The sequence below is a fragment of the Phoenix dactylifera genome, chromosome 8 (genome assembly GCF_051530095.1).
Source record: "Phoenix dactylifera cultivar Ajwa chromosome 8, Ajwa_hap1_PhDact_Kaust_v1.1, whole genome shotgun sequence".
NCBI classification, from domain to species: Eukaryota; Viridiplantae; Streptophyta; class Magnoliopsida; order Arecales; family Arecaceae; genus Phoenix; species Phoenix dactylifera.
Window position 1 is genome coordinate 2,768,135 of NC_143197.1, and position 27,928 is coordinate 2,796,062.

A 27,928-nucleotide genomic window follows, 5' to 3' on the forward strand; every position below is an offset into this window, starting at 1 on the left:
TGATGGTTTCACCTTTCTTTTTGAAATGGCAGTGTAGGAGGCAGTGCTCTATCAACACTATGGTTGGTAGGTGCAATGAAGCCACAATAGATCTCTAAAATGATCCAAGGACGTCCAAACCATGTCAAAAATGCTTGGCACTGTGATGATAGAACTGTTTGAAGCATGAGACGGGATGGAATTTTTAAGCTGCGAGACACTATTATATTGCAGCGACGGTGGTCGAGCAGCCTAAATAAAGATTCTCTGCAGCAAGATTTCTCCTGTACTTCTGGGCTTTGGAATCAATATAAGGCGCTGTCACCAGAAGATACTGCATTCGTTTTGGGTGAGGTAACATGATAATTTCTGAAGTTTTCCGATACAAAACTTATTCAAAAGGTAACTCTCCAAATTCAAAAAAAAAGAGAGAAAAAAAAATTCAAGCAAAAATATGGTTTCCCTCTAATACAGCAGAGAATGTTTTGATTTGGAGATAACATGTCATACAACGGATCGGTTACCATCATGAGAACATGGTTCATCCTAATTAAACCATAGCAATAATCTCCCTAAAATCAAGCCATTAATTCGTTTGCCAAAAATCCATCTTTTAGATGACATAAAATTACAAATACCTTTCGTTCTCCTGATAAATCACAACTGCACTTTTTCCTTCTTTCTCGTTTTCTTGTTTTCTTTTTCCCGTTTTCTCAAACATCTGATATTTCATCACCACTGCACTAGCCAGTACCTCTTTTGGTTTCTCTCAGCTATTCGGATTAAAGTGTCTAAACATGCCCTTGATCTTTATGATTATAAGAAAATTTGCCCAAGGGGTATGGCGGCGACAAGCCTGACCTTGGACCATCATTAATGTCTCCACCTTGTCTCGGCTGGATCAGTATCGACTAGCATTTTTATGAATGATGCTATTTTTCCCTTTTGATTTTAATATAATCCATTGATACTATCATATAATTAATTAAATACTATCATTTGTTGTCGTTGATTTTTGTTCATACAGCTCTTTTATTTCTCTCCCAAAAAAACAGAAGATGAAGAAAAAGAAGAAGAGGGGTGGGCTAAATAAAGGACAACACATCTATGACGATCAGTTTCAAACACCCAACCCCAAAGCGCAGTGCAGGCACTAGGAATGCAGAGGTGCTCATGGTGATCCTGGTTAGACTTGCACTCTCCATATAAACATGCTCTCTACACAGGTCGATCGTAATTTTATTTCCGGTGCAAAGAGTGCAAATATGGAACACCCAAATAACAGGTAAAATGTATGCAAGAAGGCAAGAAAAAAAAAATGAGGTTTCTGCATCCATCCTAAGCATTGGATCCATTATAGGCATTTGTCATACAGCCTGGTTAGAAATTTCAAGTCCTAGCTAAGGTTTTCAGAGCAATGCATAAACGTTCACAAAAATTCACAAAACACAACCACCTGAACATCCCATATCTGACTAAAACAAAGAAAGCTGGAGCAGAATACTCGAACCAGAGTGGCGAATAGAGATTACAAATGAAAAAGAGTTGGCCACAGATGCACGGGATATTATCAAGCGCACAAGATTTTGTAAATAAGATGGTGTGGTGATGCATAACCAGTCCCCAATTTTCCAAGGAAAATAGTCAGTGCAAGATCTTTAAATCATGCATTTCGATTAATAAGTTTTGCTGCCAGGTCTCAAATATCCATAGAGAACTTTTCATGGTATATATTTGATGCCAAATTATCACTACTCCAAGGCCATTTGCTCAAAATCGAACAATTCCAGTATCTGATAGCCACAATGCATAACAAAATTTGAGAACATCCGATGATCAGTGTTTACAAGTCCTCCAAATTAATGGTAATACATTTGCAGGTACTCTTAGCGAAATGCACAACAAAATTCTTCACAGTACTTTAAAGGCGCCAACTTATTTGAAGTTTAGGCTAGCCGAGAAGATCAAAAATGGTCTAGGTAAGTGTAAGATATGATGTAATAAAAAATCAAGCTCTGCACCTTTTCTCTAATTAATACAATTTTCTGATTTAACTAGGAGGCAGCACCAGGAATCTTAATAGGAGAAGGGGAACATCAAAATGCAGATCCTCCGCCTTTGGTCTTCCCCAGCAACACATCTTTTGCCTCATTGATTTTTGAGGCAAGGTAATGGCTTCCTCCTGCATCTGGATGGTTGGCAACCATAACCTTTCTGTGCGCGTCTTTGATCTTATCTGGAGGGGTGCTTTCCCTGCAAAATTGGAAGGAAGGAAGCAGGATAATGGTAAGGGAAAAGAAGAATGATAAGCAAGAAAAAGTGCAGGGGAAAAATACAGAATATAAATCACCATCCTCAAGAGTAAAGATATGTGAAATTATCATTATAGATCATTGATCTATACACTAATTTCCAAATTCCTTCATGCCAACAACTTTCTAGGAAATTTGTTCAAACAGACACCCTACACTCTCCTATTCTTGCTCCTGCTCTAGACTAATCATCAAAACCATGCAACTTCATTCGACTCCAAGCCAAGCCAAAGTTGACGGCAAATTCTAGTAATGAACGATTTGAAAAGGGTCATATGTCTGAGCAACACTAACGAATAGAGTCTGTCCAGAAAGAAGCTTGCGTCCCCAAGACAACCATTGCAATTTTGTCAGTTTATTCATAATCTCATTAACAGCAGCCCTAAAGATGAGTAAAATTCATATCACTAAATATTGAAAGATCAGAATCTCTTTAAAAATGAACTAAATCCTCCTAATTCAAGTACTTACATTCCTTTAGTCCCCTTCATCTCAATTTGGAACTGGTTAAGTGCACATTTCAATGGTTTTCTTAACAGCTCTTAACTCTACACTTGATCCATAAAAAAAACATGGCAGATCATGTTCCTGTTGACTCCTATGACTGAACCAGAACCAGAAGGATGAAAGGAGCAGCTCTCTGAGTGCAATATCAAGATTTGGGCAAGCGGAAGGGAACAAAGATTAGGAATATGAACTTTTTGCCATAACTTGCTCATACCATTCCCCTCCATATCTTGCAGTTCTCTGCTATAAAACTTTACCTACTTGAAGGGACAAAGTGTTGAAAGTACAATAATTCTATCAATCACTTAAATGCTAGTTCCCCTGCTTTAGTTATAATCAAAATGAAGGGAAATTGTTTTGGTAAAAAATGAAGGAAAAGTTGGGGGAGGATATAAATGTCAAGTTCTTCTCCTGCCATCTTATGTACAAGAACAAGAAACAAGCTCGGGAAGCAGTGGAAAATTGAACTGGGATGTGTTTTACACAATAAAAAATTGTGAACAGTGACTCATCAAAGAGCCTGAAACATATTGTTTTCCAGTAATTATGACATAAAATGCCTTCACAGAGAATATAATTGAATGCACTTAGCACAATCCCAAATTGTTGAAATTTAATAATTGGTGAAATCAACAGACAGGCATTGATAGGGAGGGAAAACCAATTATGGATAGTTGCTCTATTTGCTTCACAATATCAAATATGCTAGCAACTAATCCAACATTTTCTTGTATCCTTCAACTTTTACAGCACATAGCTATCAGAGTAAAATTAGCTCAAACAAATATCTTTGACTTTTGCCTAGTGCTGTGCTGTTCATAATGCAAATCTATGAGCAAAAACATGCACCAACACAGATGTGCTAGCATCAGCACGTATGTACAACTTTCTTTTCTTTTATAATCACAAGATGACAAATGTGAAATATGACCAAGTTTCATCAAATTAGTATAAACATCATACCCTGCAATTTTAAAGATTCGAGTTTGCATGGGCATGATGTGGTTGCTTGATACTGGTCTGGTTGTATACAATTTACTGAAGGAAGATGTGGCACCATGAAAAAATGACAAAAGTAAAAAAATGCTCATGGTGTAACTGATGCAAAGACTGACTCAATGAAGAAAAATATTATAGAAAACTGGTCAGTTGCAATTTATTTGTATGGTGGTTTATTCACTGCATCCAGTAGCTACCTCAACTGCAGATCAACGGACGATACTGCCAACAAGAATTCATCATATCATTCAATAATCTTCTACATGCATTTCAAATTTTTAAGCACATATATAAGATATTATACCTGTGAATATACCCTAGAAATGTCTATCTGTTTCTATAGGCAGACAACATAAAGTAGTTGATATTGAGAGCAGTTTGGATTATCTATTCCAATAACTCAGATGTGCTTACCTAATTCCAAGAATTTGAGCAGCTTCTCTTCTAGTCATGGTAGGCTGGAAGCCACCTTCATAAAATTTTCGCATCCGAGGAACAATTGGCCGTGCCTTGTATGCCTGCCAGGCTTGGATTCCATATTTACCAGCATAAGCAGCAGCAGCTACTGCAATTCCTGCTAAAAGTGGTGCAACCTGCAGAGTGCAGACCATTTAACATCAGAAACAAAACAAAACAAAGTCCTGAAGTCCTGAACAGTATTCATAGGGGAGAGGAAGCCATGCCGTAGCATGTAAGTGAAATCTCTAAGATGTTTGATATGCTATAGAAGCATGATCGAAAGTATAAGTCAATGTGGAATGTATGGTATAATATCAACAAGTAATTTTCCATCACAACATGAGACAAGCCACCATATCTTAGATTGTATCTCTTCTATCTCTATTGGCATAGTATTAATTATCAATTAATATCTATTCCAATTATGGCATATCAGGGCCCTGCATTGCAATATGAAGAAATTGTGATGATGCATATCAAGAAAATCAAGACTTGCAGAATCCAAAGCTATTTTAAAATTTTTTTCTATTAATTGTTTTGAGGGTGAGTCATGAGGCAATGGTAAAGTTGCTTCATTGTGACTTGGATATCATAAATTCGAAACATGAAAGTAACCTCTCCACATGTAGAGATAAGGTTGCATATATCTGACTTTCCCCAAATGCCACAGCAGCGGAAGTCTCGTGTATTAGGCTGCCTTTTTTTACTATTAATTGCATTCCATGATAGAGTTAAGTTATGACAGTTTGCAATCTAAAGATGTTAACATAGTATGACATTTTTTACAGATGTTTAGCAACAGTAGCATGTACCTCCAAGGAATTCTTGGCATTTTAATAAGACAAGAAGGTTTCGATGCATAAAACATGTTAATATTTATAAGAAACAAGACACTTGAATTAACCATATTGTATACATTTTTGTTTACAGAAAAAAATGGAACTGAAGCAAATATGAATTGTTAGTACTTACCAATAGCTTTGTCTTCCTCCCCTCTCCCCCCCAACCCACAAAAAAAAAAAAATCGATGCTAGTTTTTGGACTGAACCGTACAGACCTGGTAAACAGTTAGTAGGAAATCTTTTTGGAGTTATGAAACCCATATTGATTTACTTATATATATATAAGGGTATCAAGATTACAAGCCTAACGTGGAAGCTTTAATTATGAAATAAGAAGCACATTACACATCCATGGAGAACCGTAAACATCGCACTGGGTCTAAAGAATGTGAAGCATTCTCTATCTCAACCTCAAGCTTCAACACAATTATATAGAGTCAGCTTAATGGATCACGTATGGTCCAACAAAACTTTTTGATTTTTCAGCTCTAAAACTGATATCCAGTCTCAGTGTTAGAGAAAATAAAAGAACTTAACTTAGTTTCTTAGTTGATATGTAACATCAAAATAATGAGTAAAATATGCAAACAAAATTAAACAATATTGCGACATTTTCCACTGAGCAAAGAAATATCTAGCTAACTTAAGTGCAAGTACTGCTCCAGACTCTATGATATCATAACTTATAAATATCATCTTAACAGTAGAAAAAAGATGATACCTACTACCTAGCCCACAACTTGTTAATGATTCCAAAAAATAAATAACAACTTAATGTCATCCCCAAGTATTCAGCTATAGGGCATGTTTTACATGTTGACTTCAAAGAAGTCATCACACAAATTGGTGCCCTACCTCAAAACGAAATAGCACAAGGAAATGAATTAAAGACAGTTATAAGATTTAAATATGGCCTTTATGAGTCGTTAATGATGCAACTTGGGCGATCAGCAAAAGCAATATGGCCTTTGTGAGTGGTTAATGATGCAACTTGGGCCATCAGCAAAAGCAAGCACTTCCATACAAACTAAATGGGCACTGTCTTGCAGCAAGCACTTCCATACAAACTAAATGGGCACTGTCTGGCTGTGCAAGAGGGAGGAGGGGAGGTGGGTGCATGTACATTATTATTAGTAAGTAAGAAAGACAATGGGATCCTAATCTCTAATGGATGCATAACTCTCTGCTGACTTTAAAATGTGCTCGGAGTGTTATTTTATTAGAGCATTCCCCTTGAGGCCAGGAGATAGTTTCACTTGATAGCAAAAGCTGGCAATGTTCTATGAATCAGAACATCAGGAATACTGCAGAGCTGAATATGAAGAAAATTATGTCTATGGTGTAGTAAAGCAGGATTTTTTTTTAGGATAAAATGGAATGTGCAAGGATAGAAACTTGTGCAGAAAAGAACTCGATGCTTGGACCAAATGATGCTATTGAAGGACCTGTATTGTCAAAATGTCCGGTGTAACAATATCTAAAGAGTACCAAATGAGAAGATAAGGGAAAGTTGATATCAGAGGATTAGGAATGAGAAGAAGACATAATGAAACATATTAGATAAAAGTTTCAAGATATCCATTGTTATATAATTCCAAGCATTGAAATAAGAACCTTGCAATGATAAAGGTCCTGAAAATTCCTAAGCAACTACATGTTTCACCTTTTTGTCCCATAATGGGACAATTTTTTGTGAATGATATAATTTTGCATTCGGCTATCAAAGATCTTTTGCTGTGGAATGTCAATTTTTGATCTTTAAGCGCAGCGCCTGCATGCATCTAGAACCTATAATCAGATTTCAGCCACAAAATTTTCTTTGGGAAAAAAACTCTTATGATCTCACCAGGATCCTCTGTTGTCATCTAATCTCTCTTGTACCCATTTTTTCGGAATTTTTATTAGGTATGTTGGGGTTTTTTCCCCTCCCGCATTCTCCTCGTCTTCCGTCATGCAATCCCTCGATTCCAACCACGAATCCTATTGGCCCGATTCTTCTTCTTGAGCCACTTCCAGGCTCCAGCATCAAATTATAAGACCTCTCTACTCGCATCAAGAAAGTAAGAACGAGAGACATGGATATCAAGAAAACATCCAGATGAATCAAGGATTCGGACATAGTTGAAGTTGAAGGGTTTGAAGAACTCACCATATTGCGATAATGAATCCGTGAGAGTGTGGGGATGGGCGTTCCCGCTCTATATAGATTTGTTTGCTAGGGTTTATATCGCCACAGCGCGGAGGAAGCGGCGGCGGCGGCCGCGGCGGCTATGACGGTCGCTTCGCCGGAGAGTCTCCGTATCGGGGGATCCAATGGGCAAGCCGTTGCGTGGCTCACCTAGGTTTTTCACCCGCGGAGACCCCCTTGTGTTTGGACCGTCTGATCATAGTTTAACGGTCATAGGATCCACTTATTGGGAGTATATCAAATTCCACGTATATACTGATACAAATGTCTTTCTCGACTTTTCAGTCCTGGTTATTTTTCTCAAGAATTAAGATCGTACTACATTGTAACGAATTGATTCTAGAATTAGCACATTCAAAGGAAGAGTCCAAGAAGAAAGAGTCCAAATCTAAGGAAGAAACTCCTTTTGGATTAAAATTTCCATTATTTTATGTGCAATTAGAATTTTGTCAAATGTAAATTCTTTGTTTGGCATAGCCAAAAAAACCTATATAGGTTTAAAATAAAATATAATAAATAAATTGTAAAGTATATTGGTGCCTAGTCTATATTTAAATCTTTTTAGAAATTATCCATATATAAAACCTTTAGCCAAGTCTATTATGACTAGTTGTTAGGAAAAAAAAAGAACATACCATAAAAAAGCAAATATAATCACCCAATTATAATATCTACCAAGTATTCTTTTCCTTATTGATGATGTGAAAATTTCTAGGAGAAGTTATTTAGAAAAACTCAAGAAATGGTGCCTATTTTTTTTATAGACATTGTTTTATGTGAAATATGCTATGTAGAGGTGGATATGTGAGAATGTGGGCCAAATATTAATTTATGAAAAGAAAAGCAAATGTAAAGGGTATTAGAGGTGAATTTGATGCATTCATGATCTATGTGGTGAAATAGTTTATTTGCAAATTTCATGCTTATGGAGCACTAGGAATAGATAATACTAACTACAACGATCAATCAAATGAATAGGAACTAGAGCACTAGGAATAGATTTTTGACTTCATATTTATGCAAAACATGTGATATACAAAGTTCCACTAGGAGAATCTTCTCATAAAAATCATTATTTTCAGTACAATGAACAAAATTATAGTCATTCTGATGAAAGTTCTAGTTACTCTCTCTCCAAGCACATATTTATTTACAGTAATGTGGAAAACAATATTTGCAATTTGAATTGAATATCTAATTTGTGAAATCCAATGTAAAACATAATCCAACATGTTAGTTAGATGGTTTATCGAGCATAATTGACATGGTAGATGATTAAGGATGTCTTGCAAGCAACAAGTTTGTAGTCGAATTATGTCATAACAAATGCCCAAGCAGCTCGATCCCGACTATTGATTTGTATTAATGTCTAGACATTTTATACCATCAGTCTAAACACTAGATAAATAAAAAGATTTTCATGATAGTATTTTGCATTTCCAAACCCATCTCCTCCTGTATTGAAAGTATGATCATGGATATCTCATACAAATTGGATACGAATACATCCAAAAAAGTCAAAAGATAACAAGTCCTGGAATGCACCGGATAATTCCCTCTTCCCTGACCATAGGGTTTCTCCAGAATGGTTAGTCACATATGAGACTATCCAATCTGCTACTCGGTTGGCCTCATGGTACATGTGCTTTTCCTGCACTATCCCATCCCTCTCTCACTTTCCAAGAAAAGTATTTATTTATTCCCCCATCTTGGTCCATTTATGCATAACAGCATAAGTTAGATAAAATATTCACAATTTCAAGCTATTGCTTGGGGCCTAGCTGGGCAGCATCCTCTCCGTACCCACTTTTTATCCCAAAAGTAAAGAGGTGCAAGTGGAGGCCCAACTTGGTGCGATCCACTCGCCACCTACCTTTCTTCAGCTTGATCAATTAACGCCAACAAAGAACCCAACCGATTTCGTGAGGAGGCCCGAGAACCAGCATGCGGCCGGCCAAACTAGCTAACTTCCGCCCTCGGATGGACCAGATCGGACGGCCCACAACTGATACCTTCAAAAACAATGTCCTTCCTAGGGTTCTTAGATCAATTAAAATATATTTATAATAATAATTTATTATTATTATTTTCTTTTTTTTTTTGGATCTTCGCAAGACAACGCGGAAAGCAGGGGGCAGAAGGGTACGTCGGATCGAAATCAACGGCAAGAACTTGACAAGCCAAAGACCGTCGGATGGGAGATCCGACGGCGGAGAGGGAAACCCTAGCCAACCCGGCTGCGGTGGATCACTTTATAATGAACTCGAGTGTCTCTCCTTGGCTCCCAAACCTTTGCCAGTTCTTCAGCGGCCGTCCGTTCTCTCGAGCGCTGGCCTTCCTCTCCTGGGTGAGATTTTCCTTCCACCTCCTCCATCTTTCGGTCGTTTGCTATTTTTTATCCTTTTCCGATTCAGAAAGGTCCTATCTTTCTCTTTGTGTATCTAGGTTTGCGAAAGATTTCTCTTCGTTCATCGTAGTTGTTTGTGGGTTAGATCTGTGACGATCTCTGCAAAAATGATTCTTAAAGATCGAATCTGGTTTTTTCAGAGCTGCATATAGTCTGATTCTTTTTGTTGCATGAGTTCTTGAATCTTTTAAATTAAATCAGTAGATCTGGATTTTGCATATATGTCATTTCTTTTTTGCTTCAACGGATCTGAACCAGTATTCTATGATTTTTCTTAAGAGTAATTTGCGATAAGAATTTTTTCTTTTGGAGGGATTCGGATTGTTTGTGGTGCGTACGATAGATACCTTTTCTGCAGTACTTCATGTCTTATGGATCTAATTGCCAGAAGTAATTTGTTGTTCATATCTAGAGCTAATTTCTGTTATTGGTGTAGTTCTCTCTTTAGACTTTATCGTTTAAAAACTAAATTTTGATGACGGATTTGTTGTCTGTCTTATTACTATTTTGTACAGATGAAGTTAGCAACATTTATGAAACTGTACTGTCTTTTCGCTGATCTGATATCATGTATTATGTTCCTTGTGAATTTGTTTTCATCAAAAAAGAATATATGTAGAACGAAGAAATCGGGAATGAAAAAGCGTCCATTGTCTAATGGAAAGGACAGAGGTTAATTAAACCTTTGGTATAGGTTCAAATCCTATTGGACGTGATTAGTTCATTCCAATTTCAAAAATGGCTGACCTTGCCAATTTGGGTGATGGAAAATCTGAGATATGCATACTGATTGGTCCGAAAGTGAGATTCTTCAAAAGGGCAAATCATTTTAGTATGGACATATTTCATTATCAATCTTCATGGCAAGATCTTTCACAATAATTTGTGAATGAAGCAGGATTATGTTTTCTATTATTTTATTTTCTCCTGAAAGTTTTGTTTATATAACGGGAATATAGCAAAGCATAGTGTTTGCTAGTTAACTAGAAAATATGAAGTTTACTCGTTTGCCTGCTTAATTACATAAAAAAGTGCCTATCCATTTTAATGTATATATTATATGGCTGTACTATCATAAAATACTTTGATTGGAAGTTAATTGTGGGTATCTTTGTTATGTTGAAAACGAGTCAAACAAAGACATCTCCCACCATGAAAAAGTGGTTCTAAAATTTGAAGATTAGACTCTTTTTGTTGTTGTAATTAATTATCGGAAAACATATGCTTCATAGTTAGATGTTCTTCCCTTTTTAATGTCTCTTTTGTTGACACCATTTGTTTATATTTACTGATCTGTTATTAGAATGACATAGCTTCACTTTTGGGCTGTCTGAATTGGTGAAAATGCACTAGCAAGTTACTTTAGTATTCATGATATTTGAACAAACATATTTTAAACTTGTCTGCAGGCTGCTGATATCTTTCAGTTAGTTGATTACAAACTTATGATGTTGCCTTTTGTGCCTCTGCAATTTGATGCTTAAATAAAAAAATTTGGTTCAGCTTGAAAGATCATTGGTCATCTGAGCTAAAGATCTTTTTTTAAAAAGATAAAGATATCTCATTTGATAGATTTTTCAGGTTTCCTGTCTTGGTATAACCTAGAATAATCACACTGATTTTTTAATATCTATGAGCGATCCAATATGTAAATTTTATATGATAGTTTCAGTGTGTTTGGCACTAAAACAGCAAAGGATTGTATTTGCACGTTGGACTGTTAAACCGTGGCTAATTACATTGTTAATTTAATGAGAAATCAGAAGTTTTAGTATGTTTTGAGCAATGTTACTTGTATATGTCATGTAATTTTGATGATTACTCTGTGTATTGAAGGTTTTTTAAATATATCAACTTTTCATCTGATTGATGTCTAATGTTGTCTGCGTTCTTTCTTGACAGCTATTCTTGCTTTAGTAGTCAAACCTTGATGATTACCCTGGTTATTGAAGGTTTTAAAATATGAAGCTTGCAATCAGTTTATTGGATTGATGTCTAATGTTGTCTGTCATCTTCTTTCTGGACAGTTATCGTTGCTTTAGTAGTCATTCACGTCCATCATGGGGAAAGAAAAGGTTCACATCAACATTGTGGTCATTGGTCATGTCGACTCTGGTAAGTCGACCACCACTGGCCATCTCATTTACAAGCTTGGTGGTATTGACAAGCGTGTGATTGAGAGGTTCGAAAAGGAGGCTGCTGAAATGAACAAGAGGTCATTCAAGTATGCTTGGGTCCTTGACAAACTTAAGGCTGAGCGTGAGAGAGGAATTACCATTGACATTGCTCTTTGGAAATTTGAGACCACTAAGTACTATTGCACTGTTATCGATGCTCCTGGACACCGTGACTTCATCAAGAATATGATTACTGGTACCTCTCAGGCTGATTGTGCTGTTCTGATCATTGACTCCACCACTGGTGGATTTGAAGCTGGTATTTCAAAGGATGGTCAAACCCGTGAGCATGCCTTGCTTGCTTTCACTCTTGGGGTTAAACAGATGATTTGCTGCTGTAACAAGGTAAAAAACTGAGATCTATTTTGTTCACGGAGCATCTGTTAGGTGTATGCACAATTTATGTTCAAAATAGAACATTTAGGTTCAATGCATCCCAAGTTTTTTTGTTACTATTGTGTTAAATTACCATGTTCCTTTTCTTCTTTTCTTGTTCCTTCATTTAAGCACATAGCCTGTCGGATATGATCGTTTTAATCGTATTTGTTATTTATTTGTTATGCTGCATTGTTCTAGATGGACGCCACAACTCCAAAGTACTCTAAGGCCAGGTATGATGAAATCGTGAAGGAAGTTTCTTCTTACCTCAAGAAGGTGGGTTACAACCCAGAGAAGATTCCTTTTGTACCCATCTCTGGATTTGAGGGTGACAATATGATTGAGAGGTCCACCAACCTGGACTGGTACAAGGGTCCCACCCTTCTTGAGGCCCTTGACCTGATCCAGGAGCCCAAGAGGCCCTCAGACAAGCCTCTCCGTCTGCCACTTCAGGATGTGTACAAGATTGGTGGCATTGGTACTGTCCCAGTCGGACGTGTTGAAACTGGCACTCTCAAGCCTGGCATGGTGGTCACTTTTGGTCCCAGCGGTCTGACAACTGAAGTCAAGTCGGTGGAGATGCACCATGAGGCCCTGCAGGAGGCCCTTCCTGGTGATAATGTGGGTTTCAATGTGAAGAATGTTGCCGTCAAGGATCTCAAGCGTGGTTATGTGGCCTCTAACTCAAAGGATGATCCTGCAAAGGAGGCAGCCAGCTTCACTTCTCAGGTTATTATCATGAATCATCCGGGTCAGATTGGCAATGGTTATGCTCCTGTGCTTGACTGCCACACCTCTCACATTGCTGTTAAATTTGCGGAGATCCTTACCAAGATTGACCGACGGTCTGGAAAGGAACTTGAGAAGGAACCCAAGTTTTTGAAGAATGGTGATGCAGGTTTTGTTAAGATGATTCCCACCAAGCCCATGGTCGTTGAGACCTTCTCTCAGTACCCACCTCTTGGTCGTTTTGCTGTGAGAGACATGCGCCAGACAGTGGCTGTTGGTGTCATCAAGAGCGTTGAGAAGAAGGATCCTACTGGTGCCAAGATCACCAAGGCTGCTGCAAAGAAGAAGTGAAACATGCATTCTGAATGTGTTTTGGTCAGAGTCTGCAGGAATTTAGTAGGTAGCAGTGTCGGTTTGGTTTTTCATGGTGTTTGCTATAGGTTTTGGTCAACGCCATTGTCTCTATTTGGCAACCTGTTGCAGAACTGGGTGCTTGATAGGCGGTGGTGGAGTCTTTTGTGTTTTGTGTCTTTGTTATGGCATTGCTGGTATCCATTTTAGACTCCAATCAGCTGCTTCAGAATTTTTAGGTTTTTGCTCCTGGGCAGCTTGAATAGTTTCGCTATCTTAAGCTACGGTATCTTTTTAATGTTCAGAATTTTAATAAATTATTTGTTTCAATCTTTGTTCGATTGTGATATTATATTTGCTGTAATGGGTAAACATAAAAAGGTAATAGTCTGTGGCTCCATGCCTCAGCTATGCTTTAAACCTGTTGTGTGCGGACAGGGAGGTGCATTGTGCCTTGGAGGATGTGCTTTTACTTTTGCATGTCTTCTTTTTTCAAATTTGCATTCCTATATATTTTTGCAGATAAGATGAGGTTCAGGTGTAAGTTGTCTGATCTTTCTTGATTCCAACTTAAAAGGAATGCAGAACAGGTAATAATTGCATTCTTCTTCAGCTGTGCAGCTACTTTTTATTCCTTTTCTTACTATGATGTGGCTAGTTTGTGTTTGATTTGGACCTTGGATTCATGAGTTGTTTTGTTCCCTCTGCCCAGTTGCTTGCTATGTTGGGCATCATGCTTGTGGCCATTTGAGAACACAATTGGTGAGGTACATACAAGGCCCTCTACTGGGGATGAATCTAGGAAAATTGTAACTGTCTTGTCAATAAGAACCTTGCATGCTGCTGACTTCTGCCACATTTTCAATGGGATTGATTCTTGTGGGATATCAGCAATCTGTTTTGGAGGGAATACCTTTGCTTAATGGATGGTGTAGGGTTCTTTGCTGTTTTGCTAGTGAAATTGGTGGCAGAATTGCAATTACTGTGGGAAAGCTACAGAATGAAAGTGTAGCGGCCTTAAATGCTGCCAGATGAAATGCAAGTCTGGTACATCAGTTTTTGAAGGACTTCAAAGTGTTTCTCTCTCTGTTCTTTGGTAACTAGGATATTTATCATAGATATCTCGTGCATATGGTGCAATAATATCTTTACATCCATGTATGGTAACCGCAAAGATCCAACGGCTCTTAATTCTGCTCTATGAATCAAGCTTTGAACTTAGTGAGGGGAATAGCTTGTTTGTATGAACTTATTAGCTGCCTTGTGAGGGTTGAAGGGGTGTTTCATATCCAAGTAATTGCAATTTTTATTGTCTGCAAACTTACTTGAGCGTTCTCTTAACTATTCTAGAATTTTTGTATGAATGGTTCATGCTTGAGTGTGTTTAGCCTTTATGAATGCTCTTATAATTTACTAGGGGTTTTCACAGATAATTTCGACCTTCTGTCAATGACTTTGTTCTCATTGTCTTTTTATTGTAGATCTAAAACAAAAAATGTTGTCCTTTTCTGTTTTCTTTGCCATTTTAGCCTCTAGGCTTGTTCCACTCAGATCTTCCACAAACAGCTTGTTCAAATGCGGTGGCGATATTGAAGAGAAAAATAAAAGAAGTGAAGATATTTCTGTTACTTCCTAACTACATCTGTTCATTTCCACTTCTATTGATTAATATATCTATGCAATTCTGTAGAGAACAATATAGAAAATGAGACATTCTGATGTACTAATCTTTGATCTGTACTGCAATGTTTTGTAAATTCTTTTACTGTGTTGGGTTCAAGCTATATGGTTTGGCCAATATTAGTTGCTTTAGGCAAAATATCACATGATGTTTTAATGATTACCCTGCAAGCATTTATTAAATTATCAACCTTCCATCTTTTTTTTTTTCCTGCTCAAAAAAAAAAAGCTTTCACCTGAACTGAAAGAAAATAGCTTCTGATGTTATTTTTGTTTTGAATACTTCTTGGTGCACCTCCTTGTGCACCCGGAATAAGCACCACATGGTGGGAGATTTTTTTTCCACACGTATGAAACATGTGTGCCACGTGGCTTTTCTTATAAAGCTCACATGGTGGGAGATTTTTTTTCCACACGTATGAAACATGTGTGCCACGTGGCTTTTCTTATAAAGCTACTTTGTCATCCTTGATGCATATGATTAAAGCCAGACTTAAATGTGGGGTTAGACATTACTACCTTTCTTAGTATACATGCTTAATAATCTACACTTGTAGTGCATATTTGGAGAATCATCTAAAGTAATTGCTGATAACTTGCGGTGGATGAGAAAAGCTGCGAGAATGTTAAAAAAAAAATGGAGAAAAAATAATAAGTACATTGAAAAATTAATTTACATTTCCTTAAATTTTTTCCATGAAGTTTTTTATGGGAACTTTGCTTCTTACCGCTTTGCTCCTCTCCTTGTGCTCCTATCCTTCTTGTAATTTACATATGCACGTTCTTATAAAGAATAAAAATCTATGCAATATATATATATATATATATATATATATATATATATATATATATATATATATATATATATATATATATATATCTGTGTGTGTGTGTGTGTGGGCGTGCGCTTGTGCGTGTGTGTGTGGATATGTATGTGTATATTGATAACCTAATAAGCCAATCAGAAACTAAACCAAAATATAAGATTTGGGTCACAAAATTAGACTTGATAAGCTTTTGGCGAGGATTGGATCTCACAATCAAACCTAAAGTCTTATTGGACCGAGTTTGGATATGGAAAGTTTGGTGCCCAAAAACTTGAAGCCCAACCCATAATGCAAACTATATACATACATAAATCTATTTATCTCTCTCTCTCTCTCTCTATATATATATATATACATATGTTCATCATGTATTGGTACAAAAATTCAAATATGTACTTAAAACTACAACAGATATCCACCTTGCCATACATTTTTAAGAGTTTTAATATTATTATCTTTTATAATTCATAGTTCTTGAGATAGTATTTTTGGTGCATGAAGTAGTCTGAGAGGATAATTTATTAGAGGCAAAAAATATTTAATGAAGACCTGGAATCCAATAAGATACCTGATTTTGGTTGGATATAAATATAAATTTTAATTAGAGTTGAGTTTGGATTTGGATAAAGATAAATATATTTTAAATTTGGATATTAGATACGGCCGAATCCAACCCACTGACGTGGAGCTGAGTGGGCGTGTTCCTGTTTGGCAAGGTAAGACAAACAGCAAACACGGAGCCGGCACGAAATGTTCCCCAACTTCCCATGCCGGGGCACGTGCGCCGTAAGCGTGCCGATGCGTCTAAAAATCCTACCAATATCGCCGCGTTGATCTCACGCAGCCTCGAGGAAGACGTGGCATCCGCTCATTTGTCCGATTATACTCGACGGTGGGATTTGTATAACACCGAGCACCGTCCGATTAAAGAATCCCACGGTCTGGAGAGAAACCCTAGCGTGTCAAGTCTCCGAAGTTTCAGTCCTCCTCTATAAAAGGATCGCAGTGGCCCTGCCGAAAACCTTCTGCGCTTCTCTCTCGGCAATCCCGATCCCAAATCGCTCTGCCGCCGCCGACAGAGGTGAGAGCCACTGTCTGTTCGAAAGGCTGTTCTTTTTGATCGAATTATGTTTCTTTCGTTAAAATCTTGCATGAATTCTCGAGTTCTGCTGAAAAAATTCTTACCTGTTAATATATGGCACGGATCTAGTATTAGAAGTAAAAGATTTATGTGTTAGATCTAAAGTTCCTCGGAATCGTCTCTGTTTTTAATTTTATTTTCGTAGCTAATGTTGCGTCGGTGGAGGCTTTTTGAAGAAAAGCGTTTGTTTCTGTGTCTGATGCAATTATTGTTCTGATCTAAGTTCTTATGTGATTGATATGATTGTGTTTTGAACGATATTGTTGGAAGCTCTCGATTTAGGTGTTCGATGCCTCGTTTGATGTATTCGATCTAGTAGATATTCGTTTTGCAATTCTTACTTTGAACCGGTAGCTAGCTACATCTTGCTTTCCGATTTTAATACGCTGGACGGTGATGGTTGTTTGTGTTAGATCATTGATTGAAAGATGCTGTCTAAAGCTGGTGTTTTTTTCGTATATCTTAGTTTCGTCCTTTTTTTTTCCTGGGCTAATTTCTATCGTCCCATGGTGAACGAGTTACTCCATTCGCCCTTCGTATGTGCTATTTAAAAGAAGAAATTGGAAATTGATGCATACGCGTGTACGGCAATCTTTTCAGCATTTTGTTAGAGATTTAACTACTAAGATCTTTCTGGAAGTCATGTCTCTTTGTTCCTGTGGTACAAGAATATACCTAACCACTTATTGTTGTATCGTGAAAATTTTGATCTTCACTGGCTTTATCATTATTGTGGTAATTCAAATATGTTGCAAGTGCCTTTTGGTATTACAATACTGATTAGTGATATTATAATACTGATTGTTCCTTTTTCAGAAGGAAAATCTGCTTTGTTTGAGTGCTACGTGGTTGCCTTAACTTGAAGGACTTGCTCTAGAAATATTGTTCTGGTGTTTTCTCGTTTAAAATACTTTCATGGTTCGCCCTTTTGTCCAGTTTATGTATACTCGTATGATTAATCGCAAGGGGTTTTGAATCTAAAGTTATCCTTTTTGTTTTGATCTGGTGGCATATATTAACGTCAAATACATTTTTTTCTTCAAGTTCATCGTCGCTTCTATTACCAATTTGGGTTTGTTAAAATTTGGTATATTTTTGCCTCTCCTTTCAGCTGCAAGAGTTTTGCACTTTAAATGTCTTGATGGCTTTGTTCTGGAGGCATATATCAAACTTAAATATCAGGGAGTTTTCATGTCCTGTGTTTTTCCTTATTAGCTCTGGACCTTGAACTCCCGTACATGTTGACATAAGTTGGCTTTAGTCATTTTCTCTTATATTTTTTGGATCTGTCTATTCTGAGTTATTTCTTCTCGTTTAGATTATTAATTGTTATACATTTTATTATAGTCCATAGTCGCTTATATTATCAATTAGGGTTGTTTAAAGTTTGGTATATTTTTGCCTCTCCTTTCGGCTGCAAGAGGTTTGGACTTTAAATGTCTTGATGGCTTTGTTCTGGAGGCATATATCAAACTTTAATATCAGGGAGTTTTCATGTCCTTGGTTTTTTCTTATTAACCCTGGACTTCCAACTCTCATACATGTCAACATGATCTGACTTTAGTCTTTTCCTGTAGATTTTTTGGATCTGGAAAGCACTATAGTTCTGCGACTGTTTCCGAGCAGCTTTTTTTTAAAGTTTCAATTGCTTTATGCATTGTATTGTATTTGTGTATGTGACATAGTCTGAAGTAAACAATGAATGAGCTCTCCTAAATGGTAAAGGAAGATACTATGTTTTTTTAAGATGATGTTCTTTGTGGTTACAGTAAAAACATTTTATTATAAACTGAGTTACTCTTCTTTCTTTGTTTTGAACAAACCGTGGGTTTATCTAATTAAGGGCGTTTTATTACTAAAGTGTACGAATGACCCTTCTATATTTTTTTATGGGCATATTTACCATATTTTCCCTTTTTATTGTCTTATGCTTATTGTCATCAAAAATTTTGCTCTAGTTGCTCATAGGTCTTTTCACATGTTCTTCAAGTGTTTTTCCTTTCTCTTTTTCTATTTTTCTCCCTGCTTTTGTGTTGATTTCTACCTGATGATCCTATATATGCAATGTGACTGTGTATGTGTCATGTTAGATTGCATTATTTTTATTGTTTATAAGCTATCCTTTGTCGAAGGACCTTTATCTTGACTTTATTTAAGTATATTAGTTTGAAATTTGGAATGCAAGCTTTGTTTTTCCACTAAATCTTCTTTTACATTTGTGAACTTAGGTTCTTTTTCTGTCATTAGATATGCAAGTCTTCTTGTTTCCATGTTATTCTTTCCTGATCATCCTTTTTCCCCCTTTCAGCAATCATGGGTAAGGAAAAGGTACACATTAACATTGTGGTCATTGGCCATGTCGACTCTGGGAAGTCGACCACCACCGGGCACCTTATCTACAAGCTTGGTGGCATTGACAAGCGTGTAATTGAGAGATTCGAAAAGGAAGCAGCGGAAATGAACAAGAGGTCATTCAAGTATGCTTGGGTTCTTGACAAGCTGAAGGCTGAGCGAGAACGTGGTATCACAATTGATATTGCTCTCTGGAAGTTTGAGACCACGAAGTACTACTGCACTGTCATTGATGCCCCTGGGCATCGTGACTTCATCAAGAACATGATCACAGGCACCTCCCAGGCTGACTGTGCAGTCCTTATTATAGACTCCACGACTGGTGGTTTTGAGGCAGGTATTTCCAAGGATGGACAGACACGTGAACATGCGTTGCTTGCCTTTACTCTTGGTGTCAAGCAGATGATCTGCTGCTGCAACAAGGTATGAATATTGCTGCCCCCTCCTTGCTGTTTCTAAAACTACATCACCATTCGTTTTCGAAAGTTATTAGATGATGTCTTCAACAATATGGTGTCGTCATATTCTTTTTCATGGTTTTCTGTCTAGTGTTCTCAGCCTTCTCTGATATGCATGCTTCTAAGTGTTTTAATGTTGATTACATATTTTCGTATTTTGGTCGTTTTGTTTGCTCTGTGAAATGTAACAATGATATTTATTAATCATGATCTGTTTATTTTATGTTTGTATTCCCTAAATGCTGTCCTATTTTATGATAAAAAAACTGAGATCTATTTTGTTCACGGAGCATCTGTTAGGTGTATGCACAATTTATGTTCAAAATAGAACATTTAGGTTCAATGCATCCCAAGTTTTTTTTTGTTACTAATGTGTTAAATTACCACGTTCCTTTTCTTCTTTTCTTGTTCCTTCATTTAAGCGCATAGCCTGTCGGATATGATATTTTTAATCGTATTTGTTTTTTATTTGTTATGCTGCATTGTTCTAGATGGACGCTACTACTCCAAAGTACTCTAAGGCCAGGTATGATGAAATCGTGAAGGAAGTTTCTTCTTACCTCAAAAAGGTGGGTTACAACCCAGAGAAGATTCCTTTTGTTCCCATCTCTGGATTTGAGGGTGACAATATGATTGAGAGGTCCACCAACCTGGACTGGTACAAGGGTCCCACCCTTCTTGAGGCCCTTGACCTGATCCAGGAGCCCAAGAGGCCCTCAGACAAGCCTCTCCGTCTGCCACTTCAGGACGTGTACAAGATTGGTGGCATTGGTACTGTCCCAGTCGGACGTGTCGAAACTGGCACTCTCAAGCCTGGCATGGTGGTCACTTTTGGTCCCAGCGGTCTGACAACTGAAGTCAAGTCTGTGGAGATGCACCATGAGGCCCTGCAGGAGGCCCTTCCTGGTGATAATGTGGGTTTCAATGTGAAGAATGTTGCTGTCAAAGATCTCAAGCGTGGTTATGTGGCCTCTAACTCAAAGGATGATCCTGCGAAGGAGGCAGCCAACTTCACTTCTCAGGTTATTATCATGAATCATCCTGGTCAGATTGGCAATGGTTATGCTCCTGTGCTTGACTGCCACACCTCTCACATTGCTGTTAAGTTTGCTGAGATCCTTACCAAGATTGACAGACGGTCTGGAAAGGAACTTGAGAAGGAACCCAAGTTTTTGAAAAATGGTGATGCAGGTTTTGTTAAGATGATTCCTACCAAGCCCATGGTTGTTGAGACCTTTTCTCAGTACCCACCTCTTGGTCGTTTTGCTGTGAGGGACATGCGCCAGACAGTGGCTGTTGGTGTCATCAAGAGCGTTGAGAAGAAGGATCCTACTGGTGCCAAGATCACCAAGGCAGCTGCCAAGAAGAAGTGAACAATATCATCGAGTGCCTAGCAGTGTGGTAGTATTAGATGGTTTCCCTGTTTGTCTTAAGAGTCTTGGTAGAGGGGGCATCGCCCCCAAGTTCTAGTTCTTTTCCTTTTTTCTTGATTCAGTTGTGAATCTGGATTAAATTCACAAACAGCTTAAAATTCAGAAGTCTTTTTTGTTTTCTATTGGATGATGAGAGTTTTGGACATCTGATTTTATAATCTTGAGACAGCATTTAGTATTTTAAGCAAAGTGCTTCTCTTTCCTTAATGTTTTTGCTGGTGGCCTACTTGTAGTCCCGCTGATGTTACTGGTTCCTAAGTAACCCTTGCTCATAGATAAGAGTTCAACCATGACTGCTGCTGCAGGTGCTAGGATGGTTTATTATTACAAATTAGACTGTCGCTTTCTTGTGGGGTTTTAGTTGTTTCCATCTTAGTACTTGTTATATTGTTTTGCTTTCTTTGTCATTTGTTAATTGTTTATCTGTTCTTGTTATCCAAGTCATAACAAGCTTTGCATTATTAATCCACCAAAATCAGTAATGTTTGAAGAGAGATTTGGTGGAGTTCAGCCAACAGCATGGTTTCCAAGTGCAATTTTTGTTTCGTAAATCATTACTATTGTGTGATGATTGGTTGATGATAAGCTCAGATTGGTTAAATGTTCAAGGCGAATTAACGGAGGTTTTCAAGCTTCCGCAGGACTGGTTAAATGTTGATTGGTTGAGGTTTTTTGCTTGCTAGCTTTATGTGTCAAAAATTGCTGGTTGAGGGTTTTCATTTGATAGCTTTCTGTGTTCAAAATCTACCAAATGTACCAACAATCGAGTTTGCTGCCTTTATGGTTAGAGTTGGTCAGGCTCCTTTCCTTTGCATCCACTCTTTCCTTGCTCCTGTGCATACACAGTTCAAATAAGCTATTTAAGTTTTTGCAGACCAACATATGTTAAATTAAACTTTCCGTATCATGATAGAGGGCAATGCATAGCAAAGTACTCTGATAATTGGGCATATATTGATCGCAAATGCTTCTCTCAAACCTGAAATATTAATACACAATGTCTCATTAAGAAGAAGATCTCCCTTCCCAGTAATTGCACAGATTTTTTTTTTCTTGACATTCGCTACAAAGAAAGCCAAATTGATCTAAACCGATATGATAAGATTATCTAGATTTTTTTGGTAAATAAAACACCACAAGATTGTGAAGATGCATGCTTGGTTATCATCAAAAGAACAACCAGTTTTCCTGCACTATTTTGGTAAGAATAGACACCAGGGCATCAGAAATTTTCAGCATATGCACCATCAAATATCAGCGTCAAGCTTCGTGCGTGCTGCTTTCTCTGCCTCATTCAAGACGAATGCTTTTAGTGACTCAACATCTCTTGGACCTGCATGTCATGTATAACAATTTCCACCGAGTGTGGTAGTTAGCAGAGGTGATCCATCCAACCATTGGGCAAGTAACAGAAAGATGGCCAAGACGCCAAAAAGAAATAGAATATCAAATACATAGAGTAGCTATCAACCAAAAACATAGACATAAGCAGCCATAAGCAAAATATGCCGTACATTATTTCACTAATATTGTGTCTCATGTTAATGTTTAGAGGGATTTCCTAACCAGACTAGTAAATGTTGAAGTTTGCTATCTACTTGAAAAGAATGATTACTTTTTAGTTAACATACTTTAGTATTCATTTGGTTCACAAATCCTGAATACTTCCATGCCTCCTGGGCAACATAGTGTTCAAACTGTGATTTCCTTAAATTAATTTAGGCTTTTTGCCTCCCGTATGCATTTTGTCAATTCTTCAAGGTGTTTCCTATATACTATGCAAGCATCTCCATTACTGCCCAGCAGTTTGTGCAACTACTTGACCAACGTCAATGCAACCTGGTAGAGCAATATCAGGGAACCTTGCTTCATTAAATGTTAATAAATAGAAAGGGGAAAGTCCTGGTTTTTTACAAAGTCTAGGATTTAAAATTACTAAGTAGCAAAGCTGATACAATCGCACACCTCTCCTAGTTTCACCTTAAAAACAAACAGAGGCTGCTATCACACACGAAATGGGAAGGATACAGGCATCAGGTGGTGATCTGTCTGGACCAACTATAGTCAAGGAGTGATCAGTTCAGATTAGCTAGAGTAGCTTTTTACAAATACATACATACATACATACATACATACATACATACATACATACATATACACATACATATATATATATATATAAACCTTGCTTCATTAAATGTTAATAAATAGAAAGGGGAAAGTCCTGGTTTTTTACAAAGTCTAGGATTTAAAATTACTAAGTAGCAAAGCTGATACAATCGCACACCTCTCCTAGTTTCACCTTAAAAACAAACAGAGGCTGCTATCACACACGAAATGGGAAGGATACAGGCATCAGGTGGTGATCTGTCTGGACCAACTATAGTCAAGGAGTGATCAGTTCAGATTAGCTAGAGTAGCTTTTTACAAATAAATACATACATACATACACACATACACATACATATATATATATATACACACATACACATACATATATATATATATATATACACACATACACATACATATATATATATATATATATATATATATATATATATATATATATATCGATCCAAGCAACAAAAGAACGAAAAAACCCACCAAATTTCATCAACTAGTTCATTGTAAAGTGTGCCTCAACAAATATGACTAAAAGTTACCTTTGTATTTCGCAAATTCTTCTCCATCATAAAAAATCTTAAATGTCGGGTATGAATGGATGTTGAGCTGGGAGCATAATGGTTTGCTTAAACTGCAATCGACTTGTCCTATCTCTATTTCATCTTCGCCTTCAACAGCCCTTCCTAGGTCTTCCCAGAGTGTTCCCAAGTTCTTACTGAAAATGAACCCTCTATTAGTAGTGATCAAGATAATCAAAATACCACTCAGAGTTTTGATGTATCACACATGCAAGCAGATCGCTAGGCCTACACGTAAAGGATACCATGAATCACTTTTTTTCTTAATATTATCAGAAAACGAAAACAGTTAATACCATCTCTAGGTCATGGAGATAAATTGATATCCATGGGATATTTACCAGTGTTTACACCAAGGAACACAGAACCGCACAAACCACACGGTGTCCTTCTCCTTTACCTGAATAAGGCATTAAAAACATAAGATCAGAAATAGTAAGTAGTTAACATATAAATTCATTGATAAGACCATATTGAAAAGTTTATAGAACAAATATATGAGTAACTCCATACTACACAAAGATGGAAAACTGCGAGACTCAGTGCACAAGCCCATTTATGCTAAAAGTCATCATAAGAACCAAATAAACCAACAACAAAGATGCAATATAATTTCTTTTCCTATCTGATCGGTTATCAAACATTATCAGATTTTTTTTGGGGGAGTTCCATAATTGAAAGAATAATATAGGTATAAACCTTTCATGTCCAACTGGGAAACAAATAAATTAAGTTGTACACATACAATTCCTAACACATAATTTGGTGCATAGCAAAATTTCCCCTTTTCTAACCATAAATTCAAAAGCCAAGATCGTGCAATGGCCTCAACATGGCTACCCGATCAACATAAAGTTAAATTATATACATAATTACATACTGATAAACTTGAATGTCCCAGATAAAACTTTTAGATAGGTGAAGAAAACTTGTAAGGTCAATTCCATATAGATGGAACAAGATTGCCTATGGGTTTAGATATAGCATTGCTCAAGAGAGATGACCTACAAGATGGAGAAATTAGAATTTAGTAGTTAGTATTTAGGGAGATTCTGAAGCCTGCTGTTCAGAAATCTTACTTGACAATTAAGAGAGAACTCAATATAAGAGGGGATGGGTATACGATTCTTAGAATTCAAACCAACTACTAGATTGACTGACTGAAGTTAGATGGGAAAAAGAGGATAGAGTGATAGACACTTATTCCTAACTGCAGGCATCAGTAAACATAATCAATTTTGTTGTCAAACTATAAGTAGGCTAAACATAAAACAATGAAAACAAAATTGCAAACTAAGTTTTTCTGGTGTAGGTTCTAGGCTGGCTGAATTCTAGGGTAGAGAAGTGTACTAATCAAAGCTTGAGGATAAGTATGCGAGGTATGAAAAAATTCATCTGTTATAAATCTATACGCGGTAAAGAACCAGAATAAAAGAGATAAAAACAGAAAAAGAAAGACTGGAAGGGTCAACCTTTTCTTTTGGCCACAGAAATAAAGGAGAAGCCAGGATAAACTTTCCTACTTCATAAATAAAAGTTGCCAGCTGCTACAACAAGTTAGAGAGTCCTAGTTGAGCCCTTATATATTTAACAAAAGAAAAATATGAGATACAGAATTCATGTATCTCAAAAAAAACTGGAGTATGAGAAAAGAAGTTCCAACTATTTCTCACTGATCTTCATCCTGGAAATTCTCATAAGTTTGAAAATTGCTATAGTCATCCAGAATGAGCCAGTAAACAGTTTGCCAACTTCTTCAAAATTTGGGCCCATTGAAAGCCAAACAAAGTATGGATTTGACCTCTTAGTGCACATGTAGTGCGACCACATCTTCAACGTTTGGTCTTTCTCCTCTTCTTTTTCGTCTCCTCAACCTTTATTTGACATCCCCTTGTTGCCAGAAAATTTCACGCCTATGTTGCATACATGCAAAACACCTCAAAAGATTCTTTCTACCATCATCACTCCTAAGTTTCCACTGACATACCATTTCTAGTTTGATCCTTGTTCCACCATAAGAGTCAAAAACGTCTGGGGAAGACAGAACGATCAATACATCTAGTATATACAAGGAGAAAATAAGAACATGTAGTAAAAAAATTGCAACATAATTCAAAGAAGCTATTCATGACGGAAGATATTGCAATGCGAGTCAAATATGGAATAGATCTTCCAACCCTCTTACAGGTTGTTTTAGTAATATGGCAGGCCATGATCCTGTCCAGTGTCACCTTGGCTACAAACCTAGCATAGACTAGCAAAGGGGCAACATTAGATCCAATGCCAGTCGATCCATTTGGCCAACCCCTATTGATGAGATGAGGTTTGTGGTTAAAATGGCACCTATATTAGCCATGGGAGACCAAGGAATCTTTAATTTAATGGGAACAAAATACAAGTAATGAACACATAAACAAGTTTTTCTAAAAAAATCATAGGATTAAGTCATCTGATGGAACTGCTTTGATAAGGAGAGAAATCTAATGGCAAAGAGTTAGATGCAACACATAATTAGGGATGAAGAAATGCATCAACTCAACATAATGAGAGCTGCTATAAATTAGTAACACAAAGGAAGTATTAAAAGTTGATATTGCTATGCATAAGCTCTGAAATGTCAAACAATTAAAAAAGTGCACAGTATGTCATCCCTATGCATCAAAGGTTGTATCCCACTCCAGGATGCATGGTTGGGAGCTTATCATACAAGTCACATACATCAAGGCAAAGTCGAAATCATAGGATGTGAGAAGTGATTGAATAACTCCAACACAATCTTAAACGAGATGACGTGCTGATGTTTCAGTCAGGAGAATCATCAAATTGTTGTATGACAGAGAATATACACATCAGATTCAATTGATATAACATAAATAAAAGCTGTTTTGCGATTACGTAACTACAAAAGGGGTAAAAAAAAAACCTGAACATGAAATAAATCAGAAAGTGATATGCCGCTAAAAATCACTAACTAGTTCAAGGGAGTGCATACCCATGCATAAGGTGTAGGTTTAAGAATTCCACGCTTCGGTGTTTCCTATATATCAAGTGACCATAGTCTCATAAATCAAGGCTAGGTTTGGAGCTCAAGGTATGTTTTGTTTTTGTCCATAAAGCCAAGTGGTGGTAACATGACATGCGCAATTTAACAGAGAGGCAAGATTGAGAAATTTTTAGTCTTTGACGTTCGATGGAAAGGCCGTCTACACCATCTCCGAGATGGAATTTCCATGAAGCCACTGCCAAGATCCAACAACTGATAAAAATTATAATTCCCTTGATTAAACATTGCTGGTTGCCAATAAAATCTATAATTGCATGGTGGTTTGTTTGGCGCCTTGATGCTCATAATTTTTTTCTCACAGAAATACGTTGCCTCTATAAACAAAGGGGGTTTTTTATGAAGTAATTGTCCTTATAATTCTCGCATAAAAACCTTTTAGTGTATATACTCCAAAAAAAATAAATGAAGAAGGAAAGCAGTCACGCATCATGCATAGAACTGAGGCTTCGAAAGAGGGGTAAAAATCATTCTTTACGGTACCGAACGTAGAGAGGGTCTCGATTTGGAAAAGAATCGATGAAGTCCCTACATCGCAAACTACTCGATGACCATTTTTCTTTTGATTCTTCGGTAGGAAAAAAAAGAAAAAAAAACAGGGAGAGAAATAGATCAAGATTCAACCTAATCGGGAGGTTACCTTGTCCGTGAAGGACTCTGCCGTGAGGGTGAGCACGTCGGCGTTTGTTCGAAGGGAGGCGTTCAGAAGGAACAAGAAGAGGAGGAAGAAGAGCGCACGACAGCGTCGGAGGACCGGATCCATGGCGGCTCTTCGCTGTGACCCGCAGTGGGCTCTTTTGAGAACGCGTTCGGCGGTGATGGCTATGCCGACTCTCCTCGCTTTCACGATCCCGGCCCGGTCCAATTTCGGCGTCCGGTCTGGCCTTGGCAAATTTGGACCGGAGAAGCGCTGCAGAAACAATTGGGCCACTCGACAGAAATT

The 27,928-nt window shown here is 37.3% G+C and overlaps 4 protein-coding genes across 4 annotated transcripts; 2 read left to right on the forward strand and 2 right to left on the reverse strand.

Annotated features, from left to right (window-relative positions):
• Positions 1–1,763: 1,763 nt before the first annotated feature.
• On the reverse strand, positions 1,764–7,453 carry LOC103708781 (mitochondrial import inner membrane translocase subunit TIM14-2-like). Its single transcript, XM_008793864.6, has 3 exons — positions 7,248–7,453; positions 4,212–4,390; positions 1,764–2,232 (listed from the first exon to the last, which is right to left on the reverse strand). Exons 1-3 carry the CDS (start codon positions 7,248–7,250, stop codon positions 2,076–2,078), a joined length of 339 nt encoding a protein of 112 aa, XP_008792086.1. The 5' UTR covers positions 7,251–7,453; the 3' UTR covers positions 1,764–2,075.
• Positions 7,454–9,405: 1,952 nt separating this feature from the next.
• LOC103708765 (elongation factor 1-alpha) lies at positions 9,406–13,658 on the forward strand. Its single transcript, XM_039124269.3, has 3 exons — positions 9,406–9,633; positions 11,721–12,215; positions 12,447–13,658. The coding sequence occupies exons 2-3, from the start codon at positions 11,754–11,756 to the stop codon at positions 13,326–13,328; spliced, it is 1,344 nt and encodes a 447-aa protein (XP_038980197.1). The 5' UTR covers positions 9,406–9,633; positions 11,721–11,753; the 3' UTR covers positions 13,329–13,658.
• Positions 13,659–16,724: 3,066 nt separating this feature from the next.
• On the forward strand, positions 16,725–21,408 carry LOC103708774 (elongation factor 1-alpha). Its single transcript, XM_008793851.6, has 3 exons — positions 16,725–16,916; positions 19,285–19,751; positions 20,278–21,408. The coding sequence occupies exons 2-3, from the start codon at positions 19,290–19,292 to the stop codon at positions 21,157–21,159; spliced, it is 1,344 nt and encodes a 447-aa protein (XP_008792073.1). The 5' UTR covers positions 16,725–16,916; positions 19,285–19,289; the 3' UTR covers positions 21,160–21,408.
• A 743-nt stretch (positions 21,409–22,151) lies between these two features.
• On the reverse strand, positions 22,152–27,795 carry PDIL5-1 (PDI-like 5-1). The gene is made up of 4 exons (XM_008793828.6): positions 27,626–27,795; positions 24,266–24,324; positions 23,886–24,061; positions 22,152–22,552 (listed from the first exon to the last, which is right to left on the reverse strand). The coding sequence occupies exons 1-4, from the start codon at positions 27,746–27,748 to the stop codon at positions 22,467–22,469; spliced, it is 444 nt and encodes a 147-aa protein (XP_008792050.1). The 5' UTR covers positions 27,749–27,795; the 3' UTR covers positions 22,152–22,466.
• Positions 27,796–27,928: the final 133 nt, after the last annotated feature.